This window comes from Balaenoptera acutorostrata, chromosome 1 (genome assembly GCF_949987535.1).
Source record: "Balaenoptera acutorostrata chromosome 1, mBalAcu1.1, whole genome shotgun sequence".
In the NCBI taxonomy this organism is placed as follows: Eukaryota; Metazoa; Chordata; class Mammalia; order Artiodactyla; family Balaenopteridae; genus Balaenoptera; species Balaenoptera acutorostrata.
In genome coordinates this window covers 179,543,649-179,555,925 of record NC_080064.1, presented here as the reverse complement: position 1 = coordinate 179,555,925, position 12,277 = coordinate 179,543,649, and the positions used below count along the sequence as shown (strand labels likewise).

General features: G+C 49.4%; 1 protein-coding gene across 1 annotated transcript; it reads left to right on the top strand.

Moving 5' to 3' along the window:
- The first annotated feature begins 1,368 nt into the window (after positions 1-1,368).
- Positions 1,369-12,189, top strand: C1H1orf115 (chromosome 1 C1orf115 homolog). The gene is made up of 2 exons (XM_007172060.3): positions 1,369-1,729; positions 9,687-12,189. Exons 1-2 carry the CDS (start codon positions 1,433-1,435, stop codon positions 9,804-9,806), a joined length of 417 nt encoding a protein of 138 aa, XP_007172122.2. The 5' UTR covers positions 1,369-1,432; the 3' UTR covers positions 9,807-12,189.
- Positions 12,190-12,277: the final 88 nt, after the last annotated feature.

The window sequence follows — 12,277 nt, the reverse complement described above, 5'->3', positions numbered from 1 at the left end:
AAACTACCTGATTTTACATTTTACGTTGAAATTACCAGTAATTTTTGATATTCTAATATGTTAAATTATGACTATTTTATGTACTTAGAGCAGTATAACCAAATCATTCTTAAACATATCACACATTTTAATAGTATTAAAATATCAATGAAATAATAACACATTATTTTATACTTAACTCTACATTTCCAAGAATTAAAAGATACTTACCCACATAAGAAAGTAAGGCATCCCAAACAGATTGAGATTCACAGTGACCTGAGAATGCATATCTACCAGAGTGATATTCTCTTTTTTTCCCCCAGAGTGATATTCTTGAAAATCGTGATTTTAATGATTACTTCATATGATATCATATGCTTGCACCAGAATTTCACCTGCCCATCCCCTTTGGTTTCCTTCACCTTTTCCCTGAAGTCAGACTGTGATTAGCACCGTGGACACACTGCTCTGTGTTTCTGAATGTTTCCTTAACATAGGCACCTAGAAAGGTATGGCCGTTTTTCAGAACTCTTGATAAATATTTGCTGATTGCCTTTCCAAAAGCCTGTCTCCAGTTTGCGACCCATGAATATTGTATTATAACCATCCTCTCACCATACCCTCACCAGCATTGAGTATAATCTTTTTTTAAAAAATTAGTTTATTTATTTTTGGCTGCGTTGGGTCTTTGTTGCTGGGCGAGGGCTTTCTCTAGTTGAGAGGAGTCGGGGCTGCTCTTTCTTGCGGTGCGCTGGCTTCTCATTGCAGTGGCTTCTCTTGTTGTGGAGCACGGGCTCTAGGCACGCAGGCTTTGTAGTTGTGGCTCCCGGGCGCAGTAGTTGTGGCTCGCGGGCTCTAGAGCACAGGCTCAGAAGCTGTGGCGCACGGGCTTAGTTGCTCCGCGGCATGTGGGATCTTCCTGGACCAGGGCTCAAACCCGTGTCCCCTGCACCGGGCAGGCGGGTTCTTAACCACTGCGCCACCAGGGAAGTCTGAGTATAATCTTTATTACTGTCATCTTTTTCATCACCATCATCATCATCTCTCATCATCTCTGCCAGCTTGCACGTGTGCAAAGGAAGTCTCACTATTTGGGGTTCACTTATTTCGTTGCAAGTGTGGTTGAACGTGCTTTGCGTGTTCATTGTGCATTGAGCTTTGGAGCAACCCTCACCCCTTTGGCCGGAGGATGGGATGCTGGCGGCTGGGCCCGACCGCCAGAAAGCCAGGGCTGGGTGGAGCCGCCGCCATCCCGGGCCCTAGAGCCAGGGGGCGCTGCCATCCCAAGTTTCCCATCCACCTCCCCCCACCACCACCGCCCCCCGCCCCGTCCGGGCTGGGCCGGGCTGGGCCGGGCTGGGCAAGGGCGGGCGGCGGGGGTGGAGGCGCAGGCTGGGCGCAAAGGTTGGTGTCTTCGTGCACCGACCTCAGCCGGAGGGCCCGCGGCACCATGACGGTGGGAGCCAGGCTTCGAAGCAAGGCGGCGAGCAGTCTCCCGCGCTGCAGGCCCCTCGTCCGGGGGCGAGGGCGGACGGAGGGGGACGAGGAGGCGGCTGCTATCCTGGAGCATCTGGAGAGCGGGGCCGAGGCGGCGGAGAGCGGGGCGAGCGCGCAGCGCCCGGGGAGCCGCGGCGCGCGGAGGGTGCACCTCGCGGTCCTCCCCGAGCGCTACGAGCCGCTGGAGGAGCCGGCGTCGTGCGAGAAGCCCAAGAAGAGGTACCGGCAGAAGCTGAAGAAGTACGGCAAGGTAGGCATCCCAGCGCCCCCACTGTCCCTTGGAGGTCGGGGAGCGCGGGGCGCCCGCCCGAGAGCCGGAGTCGGCTCCCCACAGTCTGACGGTCTCGGCCTCTCTGCGCTGCCCTGCACCCCCTCGGCCTCCCACGCGCACCCCCTTCCCGGCATTCACTCCTGGAGCCCCGAGACTGCTCACGCTGTGAACTGGGCAGTAAGGGGAAAGTGAGCTGCGGGGAGTGATAGAAATTAAATCAGAGGTTTCCCTGCGCACCGCTCCACGGCTATTCCGATGCTGGCGAGTGGGTAACTTTCCCAAGGGGTCGCTTACCCAGGTGGTTCTTGTCCTAGGTGTGTCTTCCCACGCCCTTGTGTCGTTGGTAGGACGGGAATCAGTGTCCCTATGTTACGAGTGGGAATACTGAGGGATTAGCGTGGTTGGGTGACTTGTAGAAGGTGACCCAGTTGGAAAGTAGGGAGGTACAGCCCAATTTGTCTGTCTTCCCGCAACGTCTTCTCGAGGATGTCCTACTAGCTGAGAATTGTTTGGGTTATTTCTCCCAATATTCTCAAGGTGATTTCCAGGGCCTGGGAGCTCAACAATCCGTAAGTATTCACTTGTTGAATCTGCTTTTCTCCCAGACAGCTATCTGTGTACTCAGCAAACCTACTGTCATTTGCATGGGGGTAGGTGGGAGAGAGAGAGAGACAGAGGGAGAAAGAGAGAGAATATGAATGTGAGACAGAACGGCAGTTTCCTCCTCAGAGATCAAAGCCCCAAACCAGGTGCTTTGGCCTGGAAACACTTGAAGCTACTACTGCCTCTGGTCCCTGGGACTGGACAAGGCCGCCCAGAAGATAATCACAAAACTCATTCTATCCTGGCCAAAGGGCAGGGGCCCCATCTGATATATCATCCAGTCCTCCAGTGACCTCTTATCATACCTGAAACCGACGTCGCCACACCTAGAAACTTAGCTTTATCATCTTCTTTAAAGGTATGTCAGCAGCTTTGGGAACAGTAAACAAGCAGACAGTGGTATAGTATATTAATAAAAACTGTAAAGTTGGGACTTTCAGGCTTAGAGTCATGCTAGGGTGAATCATCCTTCTTCCTGGTCCCAGCTGATCACAAAAAAAAAAAAAGCCATCATTTGCCTCTCAGTTGGTGAACTGATAATGTGGAAATCTCAGCTCAGAGGCTGGCTGAGCTGAAGGTGCTTTGAGGGTTCTCACTATGTGCCAGGCGTTGTGCTGAGCACTAGAGTCACAAAAATGGATAGGATGCAGTTCTGCCCTAGAGGAGGCCACAGCCTCCCAGGGAGACGCTGCCATATCGGGCACCACCACGGAGCTGCATGGGGAGAGCCTGGGCAGTTAATCTTCAGGGATGAGGTTGTAAAGTCAGGGAAGTTTTCAAATCAATGGTGACATGGAAACTGGGCACAGAAGGATGAGTCATGGTTTCACAGGTTAATGAAGAGGTACTAGGTTCACACCCACTAGCATAGCTCTTATTAGGGAAAAAGAAAACAGAAAGTAGCAAGTGTTGGTGAGGATGTGGAAAATCGGAATTCTTGTGCATTGCAGGTAGAAGTGTAAAATGGGGTAGCTGCCATGGAAAACAATTTGGCAGTTCCTCAAAAAATTAAACACAGAACTGCCATATGATCCAGCAATTCCACTCCTAGGTACATACCCAAAAGAATTGAAAACAGATACTCAAACAAATATATATGTACATGTTCACAGCAGCATTATTCACAACAGCCAAAGAGTGGCAACAACCCAAACGTCCATCAATTGATAAATGGATAAACAACATGTGGTTCATACACACAATGGAATACTATTCAGCCATAAAAAGGAAGGAAGTACACGGCAGACACACAAGGTCACATATCGTATGTATGATTCCCTTTATATAAAATATCCAGAATAGGTAAATCCAGAGAGGCAGAAGGCAGATGGGTGGTTGCCAGGGAATGAAGGGAAGGAGAAATGCAGAGCGACTGCTTAATGCGTGTGGGTTTGCCTTTGGGGATGATGAAAATATTTTGGAAGTAGATAGAAATGGTGCTTGCATAACATTGTGAATGTGCTCAATGCCACTGAGTTGTTCACTTGACAATGGTTAATTTTTACATTATGTGAATTTCACGTCACCTAAAAAAAAAAAGAATTTCACCAGATAAAGAAGGGGTGGCATCCAAGGCGGAGGGCAGAGTGCTAGCAGAGATGAGGCAGGGGAGAGCTCTGGAGTGTTACATGCTAGTTCAATAGACCAGGAGGCCAGGCGAGGACGCTGTCATGTTGGAGTTGAATGTGCCCTTTCTGCCCTTCAACTTCCACTTTCTTGATGGCGACCAAGAAGGTCGACATCTAAGCTCCAACATGGAGGAAGCAGATGGTCCACCCTTCTTTGTTGAAAATCCATGAGAATAGCCAAGTCTCCGCTAGAAACGTGGGGAGGTGACTTTCCCCGCTTTGGTCACCAGGTGCAATTTTATTGCACTTGGGCCATTGGAATAAGGAATGACCTGCAAATAGCTCAGCGTGGTTAAGGAATGGCTTTTCCTTCAAGGAAGGGTGAATAAAGTTCCTTTTGATCTGTTAACCGCTCAAATCCTTCACCCAAGTCCCTTCCTGCTTCTATTTAAAGAAAGGTGTTCGGCTTTTGTGAACTGTCCTAGGATAGGCTCCCCTTCCCCTGCTGCCCTTTGGCCCCAAGCAGGGTCGACCCAGTGCTGTGCCGGGTCCAGTCTCTGGCGGGAACCTCTGGGCTCGAAAGGCTGGGTGCCTGGGACTCTTGGCGGTCAGTGGCCCCAGTTGATTTTTAAGTAATGATGTGAGTGTTCAGATGGGCAGGAGTTGCTGGGAGAGTGCTGTTTGCTGGGTGCAGGCAAGGGGAAAGGGTGTGTGTGGGTTTGCTGTGCTCTTACAGGCTGCTGGGTGCTCTGTTGCACATACGATGCACGATAACCCTGAATCTTCTCAACGACCTTAGAAAGCCATGGACTCCCATTATGCAGTGAAAGCAACTGGAGTTTCAGGAAGTTAAGCTCTTTGTTGAAAGCCACACAGCTAGAGCAGCAGAGCGGGGAGTCAGCAGTCTCCCCTGGCCCCTGCCTGTTCAAAAGCAGTTAGGGTGGAGGGAGGAGGGGGGTGAGGGAACCAAACCCCAAACTTAGCTTCAGATAGGAGGTCGCCTTTCCCAGGCACCTCTGAGAGCCACAAGAAGAAGTGCAGATAAGGAAAGTTATTAAATTTTGTTACTCGGGCAGCTAGGAGGGGGCTGGAGAGGGGAAACACAGGGTGTGGAATAAACTTGAGCTCAAGAGGAAGAAAAATGTCCCACGTCTAAGTAGGGGGTTAGGACAGGGGCCCTGGAGCCAGACTGCCAGGCGCCAGCTGTGCTCAGCCTCCTACTGTGTGTGTGACCTTGAGCTCTGCTCTCCTCTCTGCCTCGGTTTCCTCAGCTGTCACATGGGCTAATCCTAGGGCTGTGGTAAGGAGTAAATGAGTTAGTCCATGTACAGGTCTTGGAACGCACCTGGCATATGGCGAGGGTCCTGTAATTGTTGTTGGCTGTTATCTAAGGGGATGGAGGAGAGGTCCCATATGACTGTTTCTTCTCCGATCAGTTTTTAATGAGCTCTAACTCAGAAAAAAAATCAGCTTCTGTAGCTGACAGCCCACCTCAGCTTTGTGCCTGGGTCCTGACCAAATTTCACAAGGGAAGACTTGATTTTTATACTTGGGGGAAAGGGATCTTTGTTGAGAGCTGGTTTCCTTTGGGAAACTGGGGGTGGGGACAGGGAATCCCTGACATCTTTGGGGTTACCCAGGAACCCCCAGAAAAGCCTCACTCCCTATATTACTTTGCCTGTAACAGATTACCACAGATATAGTGATTTAAGGCAACACAAATTTATTCTCCTACAGTTCTGGAGGCTAAAAGTCATCTTCCCTGAGCTACAGTCAACAGGCTGGTTCCTTCTGGAGGCTCCAGAGGAGAACCCTTTCTTTGCTCTTTTCAGCTCCCAGAGGTCCCCTCCTCCATCTTCAGGGCCAGTGGCACAACATCTGCAAATCTCTTTCTCTCTGTCCCTCTGCTTCTGGCACTGCACTGCCTTCTCTCCGACTCCTCCTGCCTCCCTTTTGTAAGGGTGGTGGTCTTTATTTGGATCTTTATAAAGATATAAGAATCCTTATAATGATTGGGGCCCCCTGGATAATCCATGGTAGTCTCCCCCATTCAAGATCCTTCATTAGATCACATCCACAAAGTCCCTTTTGCCATATGAGGTAACATGTTCACAGATTCTGGGGATTAGGACATGGGCATCTTGAGGGGAGGGCATTATTCAACCTACCACACTGTCCCATGATCCCCCAGGCCCCTCCGCCCCTCTGAGAGATTATATGGATTGAAACTCTACTCGGATCAAAAGATTTCAAAATCTGCTCCCTCCAATGACACTGAAATGGTCGATGATATTTTACATTTCTTTGCATCACATTTCTCAAATCTGTGTTTTGACTGTGTTCTAGCTAATGAGCTATTTTAGTAACTTTTTTTTCTCATTTGCAAAGATGAAGTGACAAGCAGTTTTTTAAAATAGCAGGCTGAGGGAAATGGATGTACAAATACCCAAAATGTCAAGTTTAATGCAGGCCATCCATGATTCTAGGGGCTTGGCTTATAAAGGATGCTCTGAACTGTTAATACTTACTCCAGGAGGACAGTTTTTGTCGTTGTTGTTATTTCTAACAGGTACGTAAAATTCTCCCACGGAATCTTATTACACATTTATAGAGATGTTTCTCTCAGCGGCGTCACCGCCTCCCTGCCCCCAACACACACCCTAATGTCCCATTGGGAAGTTGACGAGGCAGTGTCCTGGGAATCAGTGTCTAAAGAGGCCATCAGAGTTACCTTCCTCTCCCAGAACTCCTCCTTTGGCCTGAGAACAACCAAAGGAAACACCCGGGCCCTTTCTGGATGCTGGGCATACAGTACTGAGCACGGCCTCTTCTGTTATCCTGAGGTCTCTGAAAGCTGACATAAGCCCGAAATCATAGCAAAGTACAGTCTTAAGAAACTTTCCTGAACAGATAACAAAATATCTTAGATTTCAAAATTACCACCACAAACGTAAATTACTGTAGAATAAAAAGAGGCAAAGGTTATTTTCCAATAAAGGTAGCTGACCTTTGGGAGCACTCCTACTGCCTGCATTTGGTGCCAGGCACTGTCCTAAGGGCTTTCCTTGCGTAAACCTTTTTAATCCTCTTCACCCAATGAGGTGGTTACTAAATATGCCCATTTTATAGGTGAGGAAACTGAGGCCAATGAAAATTAAATAAGCGATTGGGCTGGAATTTAAGCCCAGGCCGCAAGCAATCAACGGCAAGGTTACGTACTGCCTTCCTTAAAGAAGGGAAGTGTATGTGGGGAGTAAGGACACAGGCCCTAAAGTGAGATTTCTTTGGGATTGAACTTCAGCCCTGCCTCTTACCAGCTATATAATCATGGATAAATTTAACTCCTTGGTGCATCCTTCTTGTTGAAGCCTGATAGCCGAAGGCCTCTAGGAATGCACTAGTAGCCAGTCCAAGTTAGATCTGTTTGTTGCAGCAAGGAAGAGTGTATGCCAGAGGGATCATGAGGCCTCAAAAAGTAGAGCCCTCAAGTAGAGAACTGAATATTTGAGTCTGAGCCGAAGATATAAATATGGGATTTATCAGCATACAGGAAATACTTAGTCATTGGAAATGGATGAGACCACCTGTGGAGAGATTATAGCCCAAAATATTTTTTTAAATAAAAAATAAAGAACAGGACTGAACAACTCCAACATTTTAAAGTTTGGTAGAAGGGAAAGAAAGCTGAGGAGGGCCATAAAAAAGAATGAAATAATGCCATTTGCAGCAACATGAATGGACCTAGAGATTATCATACTAAGTGAAGTAAGTCAGACAAAGACAAATATCACATAATGCCACTTAAATGTGGAATCTAAAAAAAAGATACAAATGAACTTACTTACAAAACAGAAATAAACTCACAGGCATAGAAAACAAACTTACCAAAGGGTTTCCTTTGTGGGGGGTGGGGAGGGATAAATTAGGAATTTGGGATTAACAGATATACACCACTGTTTATAAAATAAACAACAAGGACCTACCGTATAGCACAGGGAACTATATTCAATATCTTGTAATAACCTATAATGGAAAAGAATCTGAAAAAGAATATATACATGTATGTGTATATATATATATGTATATGAATAACTGAATCGTTTTGCTGTACACCTGAACCATTGTAAATCAACTATATTTCAATTAAAAATTATTTTAAAAAAAAGAAAGCTGAGGAGGGGCTTCATGTGAGGGAAGGGAAAACCAAGAGAATATGGAGTCAAAGAGGCCAAATGAGTGTTTCATGAAGTTTGTCCAAAGCTGTTGAGAGTCAGGGGGAAGACAGAAAAATGCTCATTGGCTCAGGCAGCATGGCGGTGGCAGATGGCCATGACCAAGCAGTCCTGGATGGGCCAGGGTAGGGGAAGAGGGAATAAGAAGGGAGGAAGCGGAAGCTGTACATGCAGATGGCACTTTCCACTGGTTTGCCGTGAAGGAGAGCAGAGACCCAGGCAGGACCTAGAGAAGGGTACGGAGTCAAGGGGACAGCTGAGCATATTTGTAAACTGATAGGAATGATCCAATGGGGAGGAAGAGGATGGTGATATTGGAGAAGGGAAAGCTGAGGGTGAGGTGAGAGAGGGTACCAACAACAAGTGTCAAGGGAATGGCCTTGGGGGAAGAGGGCCATTTTCTCTACTGGGACACCGGCAAGGTGGGAGGAGAAGCTGGGGCAGGTGTAGACAGTGGTAGAGGATGAACGGGTTCCCTAATGACTTCTGAGTCAGTGAGAGATGAAGTGGGATCATCTAATGAGGGTATGGACACTGTGTGTGTGTCTCTGTGTGCACTGGGGGCAGAGAGGCTTGTGGAGAAAGGAAAAGGTAAGAAATAATATCTGGGAAAGAGGGACAGTCAGCCAACTGGACTGACAGACTAGCCTGGCCAGGCAGTGTTGGAAGTCAAAGGCGGGTTTGTGATTGTGATCAGGGATTTTAAGTGGTTATTGGAGTTGGAAAAATCGAGGGTGTAGAGACAAGACGTGTGATGATGTCCAGGTCACCTACATGGATGTTGTGGTCACGGAGAAGGATGACAGAAGTTGGGGGTGGAGAGAGAAAGGGGGAGGGGCAAAAGCACAGTCAGTGTTAGTCGGTGGTGGTGGTCTTCATTTTTCCGTTGCGATTCCACTTGAATCCCTTGGATGCCCTCAGTCTAGCACCAGGCCTTGAAGAGGAGGAGGAGGAAGAGTGGATACCAAGAAAGAAAGGCCCAGTCCTTACCCTCAAGGAGTGTAGAATTGTATCGGGAACCCAAGACTTCCGCGGATGCAGCAAGGACAGAGCAGTAGGAGATTTTAAAGACACAAATGTGGGTCAGAAAGAGGTGTGCCCTGGAGGCAGAGGGAGGACTGCGTGGGCTTTCAGATCAGGAGAATGACGGAAAACTCTCGACCCAGCCTTCAGCAGATCCAGCAACTTAGCTGGAACAGAAGAGAATGGGCTTCGGTTTAAAATATACAACAAAACTGGTTTGGTTTTAAAAGTAGCAGCTTCACTGCTGTTTCCAGGAAGATCTCTGAAGGATCTGGAAACACGCGGGGCTGGAAAGCCCTTTTCAAGGTGCCGGTGTCTGTTCTGAGCCCCCCAGTGTTCGTATGATGGGGTTGGGCGTGGGACGCCAGAGAGCTGAGAAAAGGCTAGCTGGCTCCTCTGCCCTGGGAAGATGAGGCGAAATGATTCTTTATGTGTGGCATCATTGTGCGTGGAAGATTACAAAGTTGCCTCGCCTAACCCTTTGCTTTTCTCTTCTGTTCTTAAAAACAGAACGTTGGGAAGGTTATCACCAAAGGATGCCGCTACATCGTGGTCGGCCTGCAGGGATTCGCCGCTGCCTACTCCGCCCCGTTCGGTGTGGCCACCAGCGTGGTGTCGTTTGTCCGCTAGTTCGGGAGCCGCCTGGGCAGATGCCACGGGAGGGGCTGGAAGCCTCTGTTCCGGGAACAGCGCGCATCCAGGAGCATTTCAGACTTGAACTCACAAAATCCTCGGAAGAAAGAAGACGTCTTGGTTGAATTGGATGAGTGTTTCGCATGAGTCATCCCCATCCGTCTGCTGAGCTTTCCACGTGTCTGGGACACAGGTGGCCCTGGTGGACAATCCCGCAGAGAATTAGGCTGAGGTCAGGCTTGGGATTACGATTAGTTCGCTAAAACCGGGGCTGCCCGTGAAGGGGGCGGGGGCTGGTGTGGAGACAAACACTTGACAGAAGTCCGCGCTCTGGGTGGGTAGCAGAGTGGTGATTGGGGACAGGGATGGGGAATTTGGATCTGGAGTGAGCTGATTTGCTCGATTCTGGAAAGCTCACAGGCTGACAGGACTCCCAGCCCTTAGCTGCTTCGGTTCTGAGCACACCCTAGGAGCTGTTTGTTCCTGAAGTCATCCCCCCATCTCCTTCCTGTACCCCTTGGCCACCAGGAGTTTTAATTACAGGCTTGAGAAGAAGGAAGGAAGAAAAACCTCTTTGAAGGCTACGATGCTTTGAAAGCTGTGTTGACGATGTGTCATGACTGTTTCAAGTAGATGAAGACTTGTCACTTTCACCTTCTCTGACATGAATGTGGAGGTGGTGTGAGGGTGGGAAGATCAGCAAGTTCAGGTGCAGGTTGTTTGAGGGAGAGAGCGCTCCCGAGGGCTGCTGGGCCCAGTCCAGCCCAGTCCAGCCCAGCCACATGGAGCTGGCCAGACTGCCCTGCAGGCAGATGGCTGGCTGAGGTCGTGGGCCTCCTGACTCAGCTGCCTGGGGTACCATCAGCCCCCTCGTCCTCGACATCAAGCCGACGAAGCGTGCTCTCTCTGGGGAGAGAGGGAGGCGCTATACCTGGAAATGAAAGTAAGTGTATGATTTAGAGAAGGAACCAGAAAGTAGGAGACAGGTACGAAGGAAGCAGAAGAAGGATGCTGGGCGAGAGAAGCGGAAGCACAGGTGCCAGGTCTGCATTATCAGCGTTGGAAAATCTTAGGCTCTGGGCGGGGTCCAGGGGAGGCTGGGTGGCCAGAGACGCCGTGCTGGTGCTTCCAGACCCTCTGAGGCCTGTGAGCTCACACTGGCTGCCTTTCCTCTTCTGTGCTGCCCAGTTTGATGTCATCTCAGCTGGATTCAAAGTTAGGGCGGGCGAGGGTCCTGGGCCTGGAGGGTGACCCCTGAACTGCCACTGGACCATCGGACGGGGGGATGCCCGCTGCCAACCTCCACGATAGGCCCCTGTTCTGACCTGGTTTCCAGAATGTCCTGAAGTCCAAAATAGTTATTACTGACCAGTCTGCAGGATTGGAGGCAACACCTGCTTGTTGCCCCGTGAAGTTTCCCGGGGCAGGGAAGTGAGGACTCCGTGCTCATGCGTCACCCATCAAACCCAGCCAGGTGGCACCGGGAAGTGGAGAAGTTTGGAAGACAGACAGATGGACAGCAAGAGGAACGAGTGGAGGGGAGCGTTGTAGCCGTGAAGCTAGGTTGTGCTTCACGTTCTGGAGGCTCATGTTGAAGATGAACTTGGACCCAATTCCTGCATCATTAATATCGGTGAGGAAGAGAGAAGACAAATGGTCTTGCTTTAGCTCAAATGATGAGAGTTGATGATGGCTCATTTTCACGCATGTACGATAACTATAGCTTGCCTGGCCACGCTGGGAGTCAGGGAAAAGAGGCGACGTCCGTGGAAGAAAAAGCAAAGCATCGTCTGGTGGGAAAGAGAGTCAGGCCTGTGCGACCTGCTGGTCACAGGAAAGGCAGATGGGAGGAAGGAGCCTGTGTGGGTTTGGAGGATGCCTTCCCGCTGGCCCAGTGCGCTAAGCTGCCCCCAGAGAAGCCCGCTGAGTCTCCCAGGGGACGTAGAAGTGTGACCTGGGAGGGACGAGAGCGGCTGAAGTCTGTCCAAGGGAGAATCGCCCCCCCACCCCCAAATTAGAGGCATTATAAGGCCAAGCACTTTTGGCCCTCACGTTTTAGAATTCTGGTTAAGAATTAATCCAGAAATTTCAAAAGTCAAAACCTCGCAGGGATGGTCCCGGGAGCCAGGTCCGTGTGCACAGAAGATGAACTGCTCTAAACTGTCAGTCAGCTGACTTGTCATTTCCCCCGAGACAAGGCGCCCATGCCACAGATTACCTTTTTGCCTTTTCTGTCTCTTTAGTTTTTAAAAAAATATATCAGCAACCACACCCTACTAAAAAGTGAGTTTTAGAACTTTCCCTTGACACGATTGACCAAGAGGCTTCTTTTGTATGCTTTTCTTCTGTATTCTGTAAATAAAAGGCCCAATTTGTCTAATGTTTCTGTGCGTGAAGAGTTTTTCACCCCTTCATGCAGTGGGGGACACCTCCCTGGGGGGCCCGCAGCAGGAACCCAATGCTGCCCC

What these genes read in the sequence shown, in the direction of transcription:
- C1H1orf115 (XM_007172060.3), top strand. Translation starts at nt 1,433, where the DNA reads ATGACGGTGGGAGCCAGGCTTCGAAGCAAGGCGGCGAGCAGTCTCCCG. An exon ending in AGCTGAAGAAGTACGGCAAG is followed by an intron (nt 1,730 to 9,686) that starts GTAGGCATCCCA and finishes TCTTAAAAACAG; the next exon opens with AACGTTGGGAAGGTTATCAC.